At 37.9% G+C, this 16,100-nt stretch overlaps 1 protein-coding gene across 4 annotated transcripts; it reads left to right on the top strand.

The window, feature by feature from the left end:
* The first annotated feature begins 1,100 nt into the window (after positions 1–1,100).
* On the top strand, positions 1,101–15,617 carry LOC149154621 (ran-binding protein 1 homolog c-like). 4 transcript variants are annotated; one of them, XR_016262720.1, is made up of 5 exons: positions 1,103–1,508; positions 2,301–2,401; positions 14,931–15,017; positions 15,111–15,203; positions 15,386–15,446. XR_016262720.1 is itself a non-coding variant. In XM_089440219.1 (4 exons), exons 1-3 carry the CDS (start codon positions 1,333–1,335, stop codon positions 15,176–15,178), a joined length of 345 nt encoding a protein of 114 aa, XP_089296345.1. In that variant the 5' UTR covers positions 1,101–1,332; the 3' UTR covers positions 15,179–15,203; positions 15,386–15,617. The 4 variants fall into 4 exon arrangements, 2 of the variants coding, with proteins under 2 accessions (XP_089296345.1, XP_089296344.1); XR_016262719.1 differs by having other exon boundaries at positions 15,376–15,446; XM_089440219.1 differs by lacking the exon at positions 14,931–15,017 and having other exon boundaries at positions 1,101–1,508; positions 15,386–15,617.
* The last annotated feature ends 483 nt before the right edge of the window (positions 15,618–16,100 follow it).

The following is a 16,100-nucleotide window of genomic DNA, read 5'->3' as shown; positions in this document are numbered from 1 at the left end:
ATCTTGCCATCGAATAACCAACATTAATTAAACAACCATTTAACAACATAATAGCAATTACACTATATATATATATATATATATATATATATATATATATCACATTACACGTATAAATACCGCATTTCAATAGAAGTTAGATGAATTGCGCTAGTCCCAAAGTTTTGCTTTGACTTGAAATTAAACTCTTCTTCACTTTGTGATTTTTGTGTTATCCACTAGCATAGACCCATCTTAAATATAGATATAATATGAGCGGAGAGGGATCCAATTTCTTCATTGGCAATTATTTTTTATGAGCAAACATTATTTAAATGTTTTGTATTTTTTTTTTTTAATTTTTTTTTTTAAATTTATTTTGGCCGACACTAGCAAAATTTCAACTTTGATGATGGACAAACATCGTTGTAACCATACTAGGCTGTAGAGTGAGCTTGGCATATTCATATTATTTTCATCCTCAACATTGAGGATTGTGTAAAGCTCAGTGGAAGATGCCCCTTGGAATGATGGACAAACATGGCTGTAACCATACTAGGCTGTAGAGTGAGCTTGGCATATTCATATTATTTTCATCCTCAACATCGAGGATTGTGTAAAGCTCAGTGGAAGATGCCCCTTAGAATAGTTTTGATGCCCCCAAAATGACTTCCATTCTCAACCCCTCCCCATGAAATTTGAACTTAAGACCTCGTAACAACTAAACCCCATACAAACCAACTACCCTACAACTTATCATGGATCAACCACAACAATACTTATTATAATAATTTAAAACCAATATTTCTAATTACTTTTCCATATTTATCTCATTTACAAACCCCTCAACCCCATCCCATTATTATTACAATAAACACAATAATATATCACCGAGGAAAGAGTTCAAAATTGCGAAAACAAAAAACGCACAACAACCTCTGGTCCCAACATGACAACATGAATGAAGTAGGCCTCTCATGTTGGAGATGATTTAGGGGTTATTCCATGGCCTTCTCTCCCTTTGAAACCCCCCAACCATCCCTGTAATAATTTATTATATTATCTTTAACGATGCTACTTTTACTCTCAATCTTTAACAGCTACCGGCCTTCCCTCTTCAAAACCCTTATATAGAGTGTTTTCTCTCCATCGACCTCAAAAACCCTTATATAGAGTGTTTTCTCTCCGTCGACCTCTTTGCCCTTTGCCTTCAAAGCATTTTTGCACAGTTAAATCCTTTGTCCAAAATCCTCGGGGTTTCGCATTCGTGTCTGATATTGGGCGAGTTTCTGGCATATTTTGGATCCATCGATTTCATTCGAGCCCTCCCTCTGTGCACTATCTGGTATTGGGATGGCTGGAACTCAGGAGGATCCTGTTCTTACACGGGCAGTAGATGACGATTCGAGAGAGAACGAGGATGATGCCGGAAAGGAAGAGGACACTGGAGCTCAGGTTGCACCCATTGTTAAGCTTGAGGAGGTTACTGTCACCACGGGCGAAGAAGAGGAGGATGTCCTTCTTGACATGTAAATTTCTTAATCCATGGCTATTTCATGATTTTGTTTTCTCAGTTGAAAGTTGTTTTCATGGCCTCTTCGGTGGCCCTTTTCCTGTGCACATAAATGGGACCTTGACTATAAGGAAGATGCATTTGGGCAGTTATTTACTTCTAATTTTCTCCTTTTTAGTAAGATCTGTTTTTATCGGGTTCTCGATGTTTTGTTCGCCTGTTGATGATGATCAGATTTGTCATTTCAATGGGGTGCTGAAGAAACTCTATGGTAGATGCATTTAGCGGGCTATGGTTTGTTTTATCGGGTAATTAGGGTTTTGCTTTTCTGTGTATTTTTGGTGGGATTTGATGCGCTTTGATGGCGAATTCGTTATATTTTGGATTCTTCGCAAGATATTGCATGAAATTCTGAACACCAGAGAAAATTTACCCGAATATTGATAGTACCTTTATGGAACTTCCTGAGATATGAACACATACTGAATCATCAAGTTTGCTTTGTCTTTTCTGCTCTCAATACTGTTGAACTCCTTCGCAATGTTCTGTAATCGGAAAAACAGGGAATTCCGGAAACAACAAGTTCTGAATTCAAACCACGGGAGCTTTAGGTTTATCTTAGGGTTTAGAATTGAGGGTTTGTCATTCTTTCAGCGAGCGTTGATCATATACACAAGCAATATAAGCTCCCTTTCTATTTTAAATTAAATACACTTTCCTTCATCCAGTCATGCTTTTTGTCTTTCCATCGGAATAGTGGGGATGAAGCTTGATGAACTGATAAATGGGATTGAATTTCCACTTGCAGGAGTATGTTGTTGTACTTGTCTGTCATGGAAAGCAACAGGATCAGGCAAAGAGAGATCTGGATGCATTTCTTGGCAATCACAGTGGTGCATTTGTGGCATGGTATTTCAGTCTTTTCACAAATTTCTGTTTTCTCTGTTCTTTTGAGTCAGGATTATGAGGGCTTATTGCTCTTATATCAGCAAGCATAGAATAGAAATAACATGTTAGACTTTTCCAATATAACATTCAAAATGTATAATGTTTCGTATCTAACGGAGATAGGTTCATTTGACCAAATAAAACAATGCACATTATCATATTTGTCTTTACTTCACAAAATTCCAAAGTTTCCTCCAAAGGGCTATAAACAACAGCATTGCAATCAAAATAGCTATCTTGAGGTGCAGATGAATGGATCGGAGGCAGATATTTCTCTGGTCGACAACAATTAATGGTAATTCTAGACAAGATAATCTGTACCCGAAGACACATTTTTCAAGACAAAGTTGCGTTTGATGAATTGCAGTTATGTTTAATTTGTTCTTTAGACACTTCTTCAAAGAGGTAATGCTTTTGTCGTTTGCAAAGGATTTTTTTGATTTTATTTTTAAATTAATGCACATATCCTGAAACTAGGATTGTAAGGTGCTTCTGAGTAGAATATGAGAAACAATGCTGGCTATATTGTGATATCATAAACGCTCACTTACATGTATTTACTTGGTGGAAGCAAAACAAAACAGAGAAAATTAACATTGCGCAAGAACATCGGGCCGATCAGTTTCCTCAAACAGTTTCCTTTCATGCTTTATCTGATAGTCTCACTTGGTTGAGTTTTCTTATTTTGTAACCTCTTGCTTTGCTATAATATGATTTTGCACCTGAGGGCAACCTTACTTCCAGACTTTTTTCTTTTGAACCAGCTTCCTCTTATCATGATGGAGCAATGTGCCCAGATTTAGCGTTATAGGGAACCATTAGCACCTTTTTGTAGAATTTCTTTGAAAATTCTGCAACTGCTGTAGTGAACAATTCTGAAACTAATTTGTGACACCAAGACACAGAGTTTCTCTACTCTTTTGCAGCGGAATAAAAAAGAGTTAAAAACACATTCATACAATACAATAACACAGGATTTTTCTATGGAACCCTACATGGAAAACCCTCTGCTAGCTGTAGATTTTTATTGACAAAGTTGAGCAAATAAAATTAATTACAAGGAAAACTGTTTCACTACAGAACAAGGTTGTTCTTTCTGCTGACACTTAGCTGAAAACTGCTTGCAACAACCCTGTCCTTAGCTCCTAAATCCTTGTGCTGGCCTGCCCCTGTTTCCTTGTGCTGGAAGCCTCTATTTTCTAGTGCAATAGTGGCCCTATCTTCTAGGAATTACTCCTGATTTCTAGCGCACACTAGCATGGATTTTCTCTGCCAAAACTCTGTGCAGAGGCCTCTCCTTCACGCTCTTCCTAGCTCTGCCAGCTCACACACAAAACTCGCACTCTATTGTTTGGTCTCACAACCTGTAAAAAATTAATGTCTGCTCATGCTGTAGCCCACCCAGTTTCAAATTCTTGCAAGGTTTAATGCCCAAAACCCATCAATAGCATATGACTGATATACACATCATTTTATCATTTTCTGCATTTAACTTGAAACAACATAGAGGTACTCTACATTTCACTTTCAGCTGATAAGAGAAAAAATAAGGCAAGCACACACATGAATTTTACACTGTTTTTGGTCAACATGATCCTAGAAAAACCCCGCAGCGGGGAAAACCAGTTCTTCTAGGAGGATTTTATTTTGTTTCTTTGACGAAGCATCACTGAAATCCCATTCTCAAACTGAGTTCTGAACTGTCTTCAACAAATGTTCATGTTGAAATTACAGTCCTCTGAAATGCTCCTTCTTCTTAGGAATTCAAGCCACACTGACAGTCACAGGTTCCTTGAAACTCGGGTTCATCACAGCAAATATGCACAGGTTTTTTTATCAGCGTTTAACCTCCCTGGAATTTGAGCAAATACACTCCAAAACAGCTCTCTAAATATCATTGATATACCACTAAAACCAGGCTTGAGATTTTTGCTGGTCTTGGCCCAAGAATCTCACTGTGTCCCACATAAATACGCTGGCAGAGAAATATGCTGCTAAAACACTTGCCTACGGTGAGGAGTAACCAAACTTGACTCCTAATAAGCCTTTGACCTGTGTGCAACCACTGGCTGTGACAGTCTTCCAAAATTTCGTGCTCCCTTTTTAGCTTTAACTCGGCCTTCTAGGGATTTGATTAACTGTGGTCTTGTTCCTAGTTCTTGCTGTAGAATTTCTTCACAAAAATTCTCTTCCTCCTATCTCCTTTCCTCTCCTCAATAGTTCTCAAGAGGATTGAATGAAGGAGCTCTTCCTTGCTGCCTCCAAATGCAAGCTCCACAACATGGTTGCGTTCTGCTCTGATTTGAGTTCACCTTGGAACACAGCCTCCTCCTTTAGCTGTCTCGATCTCCTCTCAAGCTTCCCTACACCCTCCTCTTTCCTTTGAGAAGAATAATGAAGAATCATTCATTTCCTTTAACTTCTGTTTTTCTTTTGAGAGGGAAACCTAACCCTAAAGGCTAAAGATCAAGGGCTGAGATTAAATCTCAGCTAATGAGATCTATAGTTGAGATCAAGCTCCCATTAGACCCCTTTCTCATGATGACCCCTCACTTAACCTTTTAATGTTTTAGTACCATGGTCACTTTGTCGCTCATAAAGTGAGTTTTAAAATATAAAGGTTACCTTATTAACATAAAGTGGACTTAGTACTTTACACAAAGTCACTTTAATAACCCATGTGACTTTAATAAATTAGAATTACAAGGTACACAACTCATAAAAGCTTCTTTAGCTCCTTGACATTAATAAACACATAATGTCACTTAGAGAAAAGGATATTAATGTGTATTCCTAGGCCAAAAGGATAAATTCCTAGGAAACACTTCCTTGGTACTATATTCTCAACACAATGTTGTGCTCACAAAATAGTGATCCATTTTTGTGCCTTCGTCCTCCTTATAAGCAATTCACATCAACTAAATTTGGCAAGTTTATTTTTTGAACTCGGTCTTGTGATTGACTAGTTAACTGAGTCTAACTGACTCATGTAATTCGTCTTGCCTCAATTTAGAAACTGAAGCTCACTTGCTTGTCCTTTGCCAAAGATAACTCGCACTAGGAGACAAACAACTGAGCCTCCAACTATACACATGAGTTAAACTGCTTCATGAACTCGACCTAATTTTTAGGAACTCGTCCTAACTTTTAGGAACTCATGCATGCTAAAGACATGAGTGCTTGTGGTCTCTTTGACTAAGGAACAAGTCAAAGAAGACCTTACTCGCTTCTATTTTCAACATTCCCTCTTAGCGAGAAAGGTGCTTTTGGAAGAACCTCGTCCACTTGGATCTATCTCCAATACTACCACGTTCTCCGTTGTTGCAGCTTCTTCCACTGAACTAGAAGACTTTGCCTTCTTTTGCGGAACCTGATAAGACCTTTTCTTTCCCACCATGCTCTGCGAGTCTATCACTTCAGTCATAAGGGCCATGCACCCTGTGTACCTTTGTGGCTGCTTCCTTTGGTTGAAGGTGATATTGGAAGATCCAACTCTCCCTTGATCTCCCTTAAACAAATCCTTTGCCCACTTGGCTCAAACTCTCCCTATGCTGGGAGTCATTGCTTGAGTCGCTGCCTCGACTCGCCTTCGGCTATGCTCCTCATCATCTTGTTGGTTGGCCCAACTGCCAACTAGCTTATACTCAAATTGAGATACTGGCTGAGGCTTCATCTTGAGTAGCTTCTTCTCAGGTACTCTAATCTGCTCTTGCTCTAAGGACTCCTTAGACTTAAACTGAGATATTGGCTGAGGCTCCATCTTGAGTAGCTTCTTCTCAGGTACTCTAATATGCTCTTGCTCTAAGGGCTCCTTAGACTTAAACAGACATATTGGCTGAGGCTCCATCTTGACTCTTGAGTAGCTTTTCTTAGGTACTCTAATCTGCTCTTGCTCTAAGGACTCCCTTTGGGTTTTGCTCTCCTCAACCATCAATTCTCTACTCTGAGCTCTCCTTGCCTTGCTGCTCAAGGTTGCACTTGTCTCTACCTAGAACTTGTAGTGATTTTTCATCCTCACACCTATCTGCTTCTTACATCCAAAAGCTAAGTGCTGGAGGTAAGCCTTACCTTTGCTGAAAATGACATCATAATCCTTGTCCTCAAGGGTAGTTATCCAAACAAGATTCTGCTTTAATCTTGGAACATAAAAGACATCTCTGAGATGGAGGGGATTACTTGACTCCCTCTGAAAACTGAGAGTACCAATTCCTCTCGATTTGAAACTACACGTCCTTCTCCTTCAGGTGTCTAAAATTTTTCTTTTTTTTGGTCATGTGGAAGGATGCTACCGAATCAATATACCATACACTGCTGTCTGTTGAGCTTGGCATGCAAGCAATCAATGATAAATATTTCTCGAACTGGGCAAAAAATGCATCTAGCTTTGCTGATGTAGCTACATGATCCTCACTGGACTCGTTCTTTCGCTTAGGACACTTAGTGGCATAGTGTCCAAACTCATGGCAATGGAAGCACTTGACCTTTCTTAGATCCTTTTACTTGCCCTTTTGACTAGACTCGACCACTCCTTGGCCCTCCGTGCCCTTGGTCTTGCTACTCTTGCTTGTTATGGAAAAGTTCTCCTTGTCCTCTGTCTTCATCGATCTACCATTTTTGGTCCTTCTTCGGATATCTTCCTGAACGTAGTCAGTCAATAGCATTTCCCAACTAGGAAAATTATCTCTGTCATTGACAACATCCTGGAACCCATACCAAGACTTGTGAAGTCGTAGAAGAGCAAAACTCACAAGGTCATGCTCTGGTATACTCATGAGTGAATTTTGACAAATACGTGACAATGGACTCATCCTTGTTCACCTAGATACTCCTTAGCTTCTCCTTAAGAGCAAGCTTCTTGGTATCGCTGGTACTCTGATATAGATCTAAAATAGTTTTGAACATCTCATAAGCTGTCTTCTTCTCATGGATATGAGGAAATATATGATCTCTGACCCCTTCTAGAATAATCGTCCTTGCCTTGATATCATTCTTAGTATGCCGGGTCAACTGTTGGGGATCTTGTAGTGGTGGTATAGCCTGCTTCACAAATTCGCCCACCCCATTATCCTTCAAAACTATCATGATCCTCCCTTTCCATGAAACGAAGTTTGATGCTCCCTCTAAACAGTTATCTGCTCTCAAACCTTGGTACGCCGTCCTGCTTTCCCAGAGAGCTCTCCAACACCTGCCCACTAATAGCTTAGTAGTCCTTCACAAGAGGCTGTACTTAGGGCACAATAGGGCAACTTCTAACAACCCTCCAACCTGTACACTTAAGCTGCCCACACAATTGTCCAATGGGACCTCATCCACTTAGTAGAACATCAACTTGAGAATAACATTCAACATACCTTAACCAATAGAGACTTCTTCTGCTTCTCTAGGTCACACCCCTGTGCAATTACCTGAAGTTTTCGACCCTCTGATTAGGGCATCTTGCACCTACGTCAACCCATAGTTTGTTGCCTCAAAACTTTGCAAACATTTCTCCACAGGTTCCTCTTCTATGCGTTAGCTCTTGTCCTCTTATATATTGTTGTTCCAGCTCCTTAAGAACATAGACCAACCCTAAACTAGGGCTTAATCTCTCCTGTAACAACACATAAAAAACTTGGTCTGTTTTGCAAGTTGTTTGCACCACAAATAATGCACAAAAAGACTACCCAAAATGCTCCTCTTGCAAGCTACTTGCTCCTGCCTAACTTGGCCTAATTAGTTACAAGAAAAACGAACCAAAACCAATCCTCTTCTCCACTTTGCTAGGCTCCTTTGGGCTATGACTATTTCAGGGAGATTCTCCTTATGATGTTGCACTAGGATGTGCCAATCAACTTGTGTTGGTATTTATTCTGTTCCTTGCTCCGATACCATGTAGAATTTCCTTAAAAATCTTGCAACTGCTGTAGTAAACAATTTTGAAACTAATTTGTAACACCAAGACAGGATTTTTGTAGGGAACCGTACTAGGAAAACCCTCTGCTAGCTATAGAATTTTATTGAGAAAGTTGAGCAAATAGAATTAATACAAGGCAAATTGTTTCACTAGAGAACAACACTGTTCTTTCTATTGACACTTAACTGAAACCTGCTTGCAACAACCCTGTCCTTAGCTCCTAAATCTTTGCGCTGGCTTGCCCCTATTTCCTTTCGTTGGAAGCCTCTTATTTCCTAGCGCAATAGTGGCCCTATCTTCTAGGAATTACTCCTAATTCCTGCGTACACCAACAAGGATTTTCTGTGCCAAAACTCTGCGTATAGGCCTCTCCTTCACACTCTTCCTAGCTCTGCTAGCTCACACACAAAACTCGTGCTCTCTATTGTCTTGTCTCACAACCTTGTGCTCACAAAACAATGATTCAATTCTGTGCCTTCGTCCTTCTTACAAGCAATTCACATAAGGTATATCTAGCAAGTTTATTTTTGAATCTCGGTCTTGTGATTGACTAGTTAACCGAGTCTAACTGAGTCATGTAACTCATCCTGCCTCAATTTAGATACTGAAGCTCACTTGCTTGTCCTTTTCCAAATATAATTCGCACTAGGAGACAAACAATTGAGCCTCCAACTATACGCACGAGTTAAACTGTTTTATGAACTCATCCTAATTTTTAGGAACTTGACCTAACTTTTAGGAACTCGTGCACGTCAAAGATAGGATTGCTTGTGGTCTCTTTGACTAAGTCACAATTCAAAGAAGACCTTACTCACTACTATATTCCACACTTATATATATATATTGAAATGTGGAAAGAAATCATTATGAATAAATGAGCAAGAACATTTACATGACAAACATAAATGACAAGCAATATTCCACCATCACTTAACCCCAATGTGGGGAAACTCTTGATCAATTCTTCTTATATTCTTCAATAATTCAGCAGAGAGAGAGAGAGATATTACAATTTACAGATCTGATAATTAATGACAGCGGCAAAAGAGACCTAACCAGAAAAGTCATTGCTGGTCAACAGGGCAGATTTGACCCTCATAAATTGGTCAACTTCAGTCAACTTCGGCCTCCAAACAACAAGATGAATCAACCCTCAAAAGAACCCAAAATCAGCGCAGTCAAATTTGGTCAAACAACCAACCTGTGGTTAGCCCTAGCTGCAGTCAACGTTGGTCAAAGTCAATGTTTGGCCTCAATTTCTGTGCCTAGAAATGCGGCTTGCCCAAATAGAGATAGCCCCCACAAAACGTAGTCAAAGGAGGTCAACTCATGTTGGTCAACGCTTGGTCAAACTGTCCAGAAATTCGGTCTCTTGAAATTTCGGCCTCTTGAAATTTTGCTTTCCTGAAATTTCAGACGTGTGGAGAGAGAGATGCCTAGAAATCCGTACCCAATGAACGAGGAGAGAGAGAGAGAGAAGTGTGAAGATGAGTGTATCCAAATGAGGCTAAGGCATCATGTATTTATAGCAAACGTTGAGGATGAATAGACGTGACTGTTGGGCTTCTGAGCCTACATAAGTTTGTTGGCCGACCTTGACAATTTGTCCATAATCAAAGTAAATTCATAACTTCATTTGTACATGTCAGAATCGGATGATCTTTAGATCACTCCTACACCTCTCGGAGAGAGGAATCCAAGAAAAATATCAGTTGTCATAAATAAGATGACCCATGTGGAGTTTGGCCCTAGTTGCCGATTTTAACATGATGAAACTACGTAATCCAAACTTTAAAATATGGTATGAAAAGCTTAGTGTGCCCAATCATTGATTTTTTGTTTGAGGGAAGGGTACAGTTTTGCTAAGGCAATGATAGAGGAGTCAAATAAGCAATATCACTAACATTGAGGTACATAAAGCACTTGGTGCTTTTGATTAATTGCCAATCCTGAAATCTCGAAAAATGTTAACTCTGTTGAATTTTGAATGGGATATGAAGTTCTACTTTCTCGATATGAAGTTAGAGGAGATGGGAACCGCTTTTAAACATCTCAAGACAATGAATGGTAATGTTAAAAATTTAAGTAAAGGTTTTACTTTAAGACTTTAACATTACCATTAATTGCCATCATTTTAACGCAAATTGAGAGTGAAACCCAGTCTTAAATAAATATTTCTAGTGTATGAAGTTTCTAAAAGTCTCATGAATTCATAATTATCCTCTAATTAGTTATTAAAACAAAAAAATGTTGTTCCCAACATTTAAATCAAGGCAAAATCAAACAAATTTCATTTAGAAACACGTTGTACAGATGTTGAAATGCATTTCCCATGTGAAATATGTTTCATATGAATTGAAATGCGTTTCTCATGTGAAATATGTTTCATATGAATTGAAATGCGTTTCCCATGTGAAAATACATTTCATATGAATTGAAATGTGTTTCAAGAGCATTTTAGTTGTGTTTCAGTGACTCGATATGAAAACGCAGCTGGTATGCAGGGGCGGGCCATGTTTCCTGCATCATAGATACCTTCTCATATTTGGAAATTTGTTTTTGTGGCTGATCAAATGTGTCGTTGGTTCTTCTTCACTTTGTTGTTCCCTTTGATGGGTTGCCTAGTCTATGATTTGATAGATGAGATGTCTAGTGGTTGTGGTTGCATGGTATAAAGGTTGGACATAAAGAGCTCCTCCACAATCTATGATTTACATGTTTAACAATCCTTTTCTTAAGTCCAATTATATACAAAATTACAAATCCTAGTGCAAGTGAAAATACGTTCTTCTTCAATGTTGCTTTTGTCAAACTAAACAAACAGGAAACAATTTATTTGACAGGTGGAAGAAGTGATAGGCTTAGAGCAATTGAATTGTAGGCCATGCTTCTTGACAAATTGATGAACAGATGTCTCCTTACTTGAGATTTAGGTTGGCACCATGGCACCATCCTGTCCATTATACACTAATCTTGTCATTATCTTCTTCACTGTGAATGATTGGCCTGTTCCCTGCAAATAGATCTGGGCATAGAGGAGCCAATCCAAGAACATTAATCTCTAGCACAAGACAATATTAATGATCTAAATACCTAATCCTGAAGCTTGAGTTTGATTTTTCTCTACTGGTTTTGAATCTCTGATTGAGAATCTCCCACTCGTCATTATCAAACCTTCTCCTTCATCATTGGCATCAGCTGCACTGCTGAGGTACTTTGGTTGGTTGTCATTGGACTTGAGAGCTTGAAGTTTCAAATGATTATAGTAACAGACAGCCAGAAAAGCCAGTCCACACCCACTCAAGTTTATGACTGTAACCTTTTCATTTATTACAGACAAAGATTATGTTATGAGCAGCCAGTCCTTGACAAGACCAGCAACATTCATAGTCAAGGCTGAAGTCTTTCCTATCAGAAGAAATACTGCAAGATTAAGAGCCAAGGCACAAGCAGAAATGTCATGTAATCCAAATCAAAGGAAGAGACCCTGATTATCAGAAATGGGTATTCTACTAAGGCCCAGGGGGTGCTGAGAAAAACAAGGCAACAAGGAGCAACAAAGATGTGATGGGATTCAACTTAATCCCTTTTGATGTTCGTGGAATTTGTATGAGAACCAATTGGGTAGTCTCACATGCAACTGCACTTAACTGGAGAATCACCTCCCATGCATTCATCTTGGCCTCCCCATAAGCTGAAATAGTAACTCCAATGGATATGGCCAACATATTGGCCTCGGGCTCACCTTTATAAGCTTCTTTCTTCAGGGAAACCACAATCAAATACATAGCAATGGGAATTAGAGCTTTCAGCATTTGAAATAATGATACTGAGACTCTTACAATAGCAACAGCCAGTGTTGAGTAGAAGCCCATGTGAATCATGGTGGGACTGATCACACTAAAGTTGTCAAGCAATGGCAACTCCAATGGATATGGCTAACATATTGGCCATGGCCTCACCTTTATAAGATTCTTTCTTCAGGGGAACTGCAATCGAATGCATATCAAATGGGCACAAGAGCTTTCAACATTTGAAATATCGATACTTTGAGAGACATGCACCAAGGGCTGCATCATTTAGGATTTGTACTCAGTTTAGGTGTCATATTCAAGGGGAAGTTGTTATGCTTTCCACCACTTCATAGATTGTTAGAGTGATGAAACAAAAGAGGCTCCCTCTTGAGGCTAGATTATGTCATTCATATCAGTTGTGTTGTTGATGTCCTAGCTCAGCCAGGTCTTGCCAAAACTCTGTTGAGGTTCAAAATTTATTATAAACTGAAATGTCTTCACAAGAATTGACCTCATAAAATGCCATAATCACAAGATATGCCATACATGGCTGTGATTATGGCTCGCAAGACCCTTAGACTTTGAGCAATGAGGCTCGCAACATCACTTATGATTATGCACTCTACAATTCTGTGACCAGCTGAATGTCAAGCAATTGAACCGCGATTTAAATCCTATTTTGTCAGCAATAATTACTATACTTTGTCTTTATTTAGTGTAGAGAACCAAGCACTTATTCTGCTCATCTATAGAAGGGACAATGGTTGTTTGCCTATGAGGTATAAGGAAATCCTATCAGATGTTTTGTATTTTCGTATGGAATTGAATCATACTCCTGCACACTGTAACATTCATATATATCAACCTGTAGAGGCTTTAATAACACCTGGTATTCTGGTTAGTGATTTTATTGGACCTCATGTGCATATCCTACATGCACAGGATGGACTATTCATATGTTACAGGGTATTATTCTTATTATTTAGGGTGCACATCTTCAGGTGCTCAAGAACGATTACTAGAACAGTCAGTTAATTCTGCAATTTAAAGGATGAAAAAGGAGGTTATAGGAGTCTAGTTTTGGTTCTCATCCACAATGTCACACTAGTCTGCCTGGGCATGGTTCTCATGGTTTAATAGTGACTTGAGGAGTCATAATACCACAGATCACTAAACACGAACAGCTAAGGTAGCCCAAGGACAATAGCCATCTTTACACATTAATTAACAGGTCTTACATTAATTATCCTAGGGGGTTTTAATACTTCCAAATGCTTAAAAAACAGTTAGCAGAGCATTCACATTACACATTCCAGCAATCTTTTCTATAAACCAACCAAATGCAGTCAGGAGAGCCCTCCTTTTAAACTATACAACCTTATTGTTAGTATGATCAACCTTATTTTAATATATAGTGTGACAAACCGTATGTGACAGGCAGGTGGAAAATTTTTCTCGCAATTGACTAAGCGACGTCCTGCGAGCCAGACTTGAGACGGAAACCCTCGTCAGAAGTATATGCTTGGCTCTTTTCCAAACAAATGAAGAGTCAATGAGGTTTTGTGTAATCACTTCTGGTATCGTATTGGGTTATTGTTAGAAGCGATAATTGGATTCGGATTCTCATCGAGTGAGTTGTTCTGCTTTCTCAATTTGAGAGGGTTTGTTTGGAGGGAAAAATGAAAGAGGACATACGAGAATAGTGAGGGGAAAGATGCAGAGGAAGAGGATTGAGAACATCGCCAGCAGGCAGGCTACATTTTCCAAACGTAGGTGGATTGCTGAAGAAAGCTTACGAGCTCTCGGTGCTCTGCACTGCAGAAGTTGAACTTGTGATTTTCTCCCCAGCAGGAAAGCTCTATGAACTGTTTTTTAGTGCAAATCCTACTATTTTGATTCTAATAATCATGGCTATGCAAACCTCATGAGATTCTTACTAATAACCCAGGTGGTGCAAGCCCTAGTAAGCTCGATGTTGAAAAACTTAGTGTAAAACCTCCAAATCGCTGGTTTTGTTGTAGTGCTTATTGGAGAGTATATAAAAAATTTCACACCTTTTTATGAGATATGGGAGGAAAACATGTTAAAGATTTTTAATAAATATAAAATTTCCAAAATGATGCTAGTTACGTGTGATTCTTTTTTCATTGTTTGTGATTATGAAAAATGAAACTCGATGTTTTTTCATTAGTGCACACATATTTCATTATATAATTGCATATAGAAAAATCATTCCAGAGCCGATAACAATAAAAGTGAAGAATTTATGGTCCAACGTTATATTTAAGGGAGATGTTTAAGGATGACGTTTGAATTTTGTTTTTCATTTTAAGACATTTGGAGCAAATATTAGGAAGGACTTTGAGAAAGGATTGTCCTTCATTTTCGAAAATGGAGTTGTTCCTTTCCAGCCATATGCCCCAAGTGACCATCAAAGGGAGAGCTCATATGTTTTTTGGATGTTTTCTTTATAGCCATTTTTTTACACATATCCATAGAGTCCCCATGCCATTGATGTGAATTACTTGTTCGGTTTTTTTTAACCAACATTTTTAACCAAACAAGAAAAATTAAAAAAATGCCTCAAGATCAAAGACTGAAACAAAGACCTATTGACATACCTTTTAAAGTATGGAAAGAACTTGTAAAATCATATGAGAAGTTGGATGCACAAAGAAAAGCCGGCAATGAGAGCATTCAGGTATTGAATTTTTCATTAAACATTATTTAGAATGTATTAATACTTATAAGTATCTTAGACATGTATTTGTGTGAAAATAAATTGAATTGGTTTATGTTTAAGGACAAGGCATCCAAGGCGAGGTTAACCAAGACAAAAGTCACTTATCGTAGTGGCTAGAAAGGTTTAAAAGCACTGATAACAACCTTTGTAAGTATATTAAACATGTGATATTTTTTTAATAAATTTTGTACTAGAAGAAAGTCATTGTTATCTAATTTCTCCCTATTTACTGATTGATAGGAACTAAAATATGGAAGACCTCCAAATCATTTGGAAAAGGAGGTGCTGCAGCAAAAGAGATGGGTTGAATTTGTTGTTTGGATGGACTCTATGGTATGTAATCTTAGTTGGATTTCCAATATACTTTTAAACCATATTTTCATTTTATTTTTTAGTACTATTAGATATTATATCTTACCTCATTTTATGGTTAACATTGTATAACAAAAACATGCGTTGCGTTATGTAATTAATACTAACATGTAATATTGATTTTTTTTGTCAGAATGCTATAGGTAATGATTGCCAAGACGATGATCCAAATTATGTTCAACATATATCAGGAGATGATGAGGATGAGGATGAGGATGATGGTGGTGAAGGAGGAGATGATGATGATAGTTGCGGTGTTGGTGATGATGTGGATCAGAGTAATGAGGATGGTCAATATGATCATGAGGATGATCTTGGTGGTGGTAGCTATGCATGCACATGCATTGTTTTTTATGAAGAAATTATTGTGTAGAATGACATTGCTATGTTTAGATGGGTGTTGTGAATTTACCCTATATCAATGAGACATTTTGATTTTGTAATCATACGATGAGTTTGATTTATGTATGTTGTTAATTTATCGTAGAATAACGATATTCATGAAATATTTTGATTTGTTAATCATATTTGAATTTTACTTGTTTTGATTAAAAATAATACTGATTTTATTAGTATTATGTTGCTATTTTATACATGTTTTGAAAATTGTTAATGACACATTGTTATTTTTTTGGATGGATGTTGTCAATTTCTCTTAAATTTCTTTACAAATGATTTTGAATTGTGATATCTGCTTTAATGATATTTAGAAACTATCATATATTTCACTATGAATCTATAAAGGGGGTCATATATGTAAAGAAAAATATACTCTATATAAGAAGTCAAATGCGGATGTAACCATGGATGCAAAATTGAAAGTAAAATTGGATGTTAAACTAGGAATTAATACAAAAA

The sequence above is a fragment of the Pinus tabuliformis genome, chromosome 9 (assembly GCF_031772625.1).
Source record: "Pinus tabuliformis cultivar Carrire ecotype Pingquan chromosome 9, CPIR1, whole genome shotgun sequence".
Taxonomy (NCBI): domain Eukaryota; kingdom Viridiplantae; phylum Streptophyta; class Pinopsida; order Pinales; family Pinaceae; genus Pinus; species Pinus tabuliformis.
This window is presented reverse-complemented; position numbering and strand designations above follow the sequence as displayed.

Coding starts and splice junctions, on each gene's coding strand:
- LOC149154621 (XM_089440219.1), top strand. CDS start 1,333: ATGGCTGGAACTCAGGAGGATCCTGTTCTTACACGGGCAGTAGATGAC. Junction 1,509..2,300: donor GAGGATGTCCTTCTTGACAT/GTAAATTTCTTA, acceptor TTCCACTTGCAG/GAGTATGTTGTTGTACTTGT. Junction 2,402..15,110: donor AGTGGTGCATTTGTGGCATG/GTATTTCAGTCT, acceptor ACTGATTGATAG/GAACTAAAATATGGAAGACC.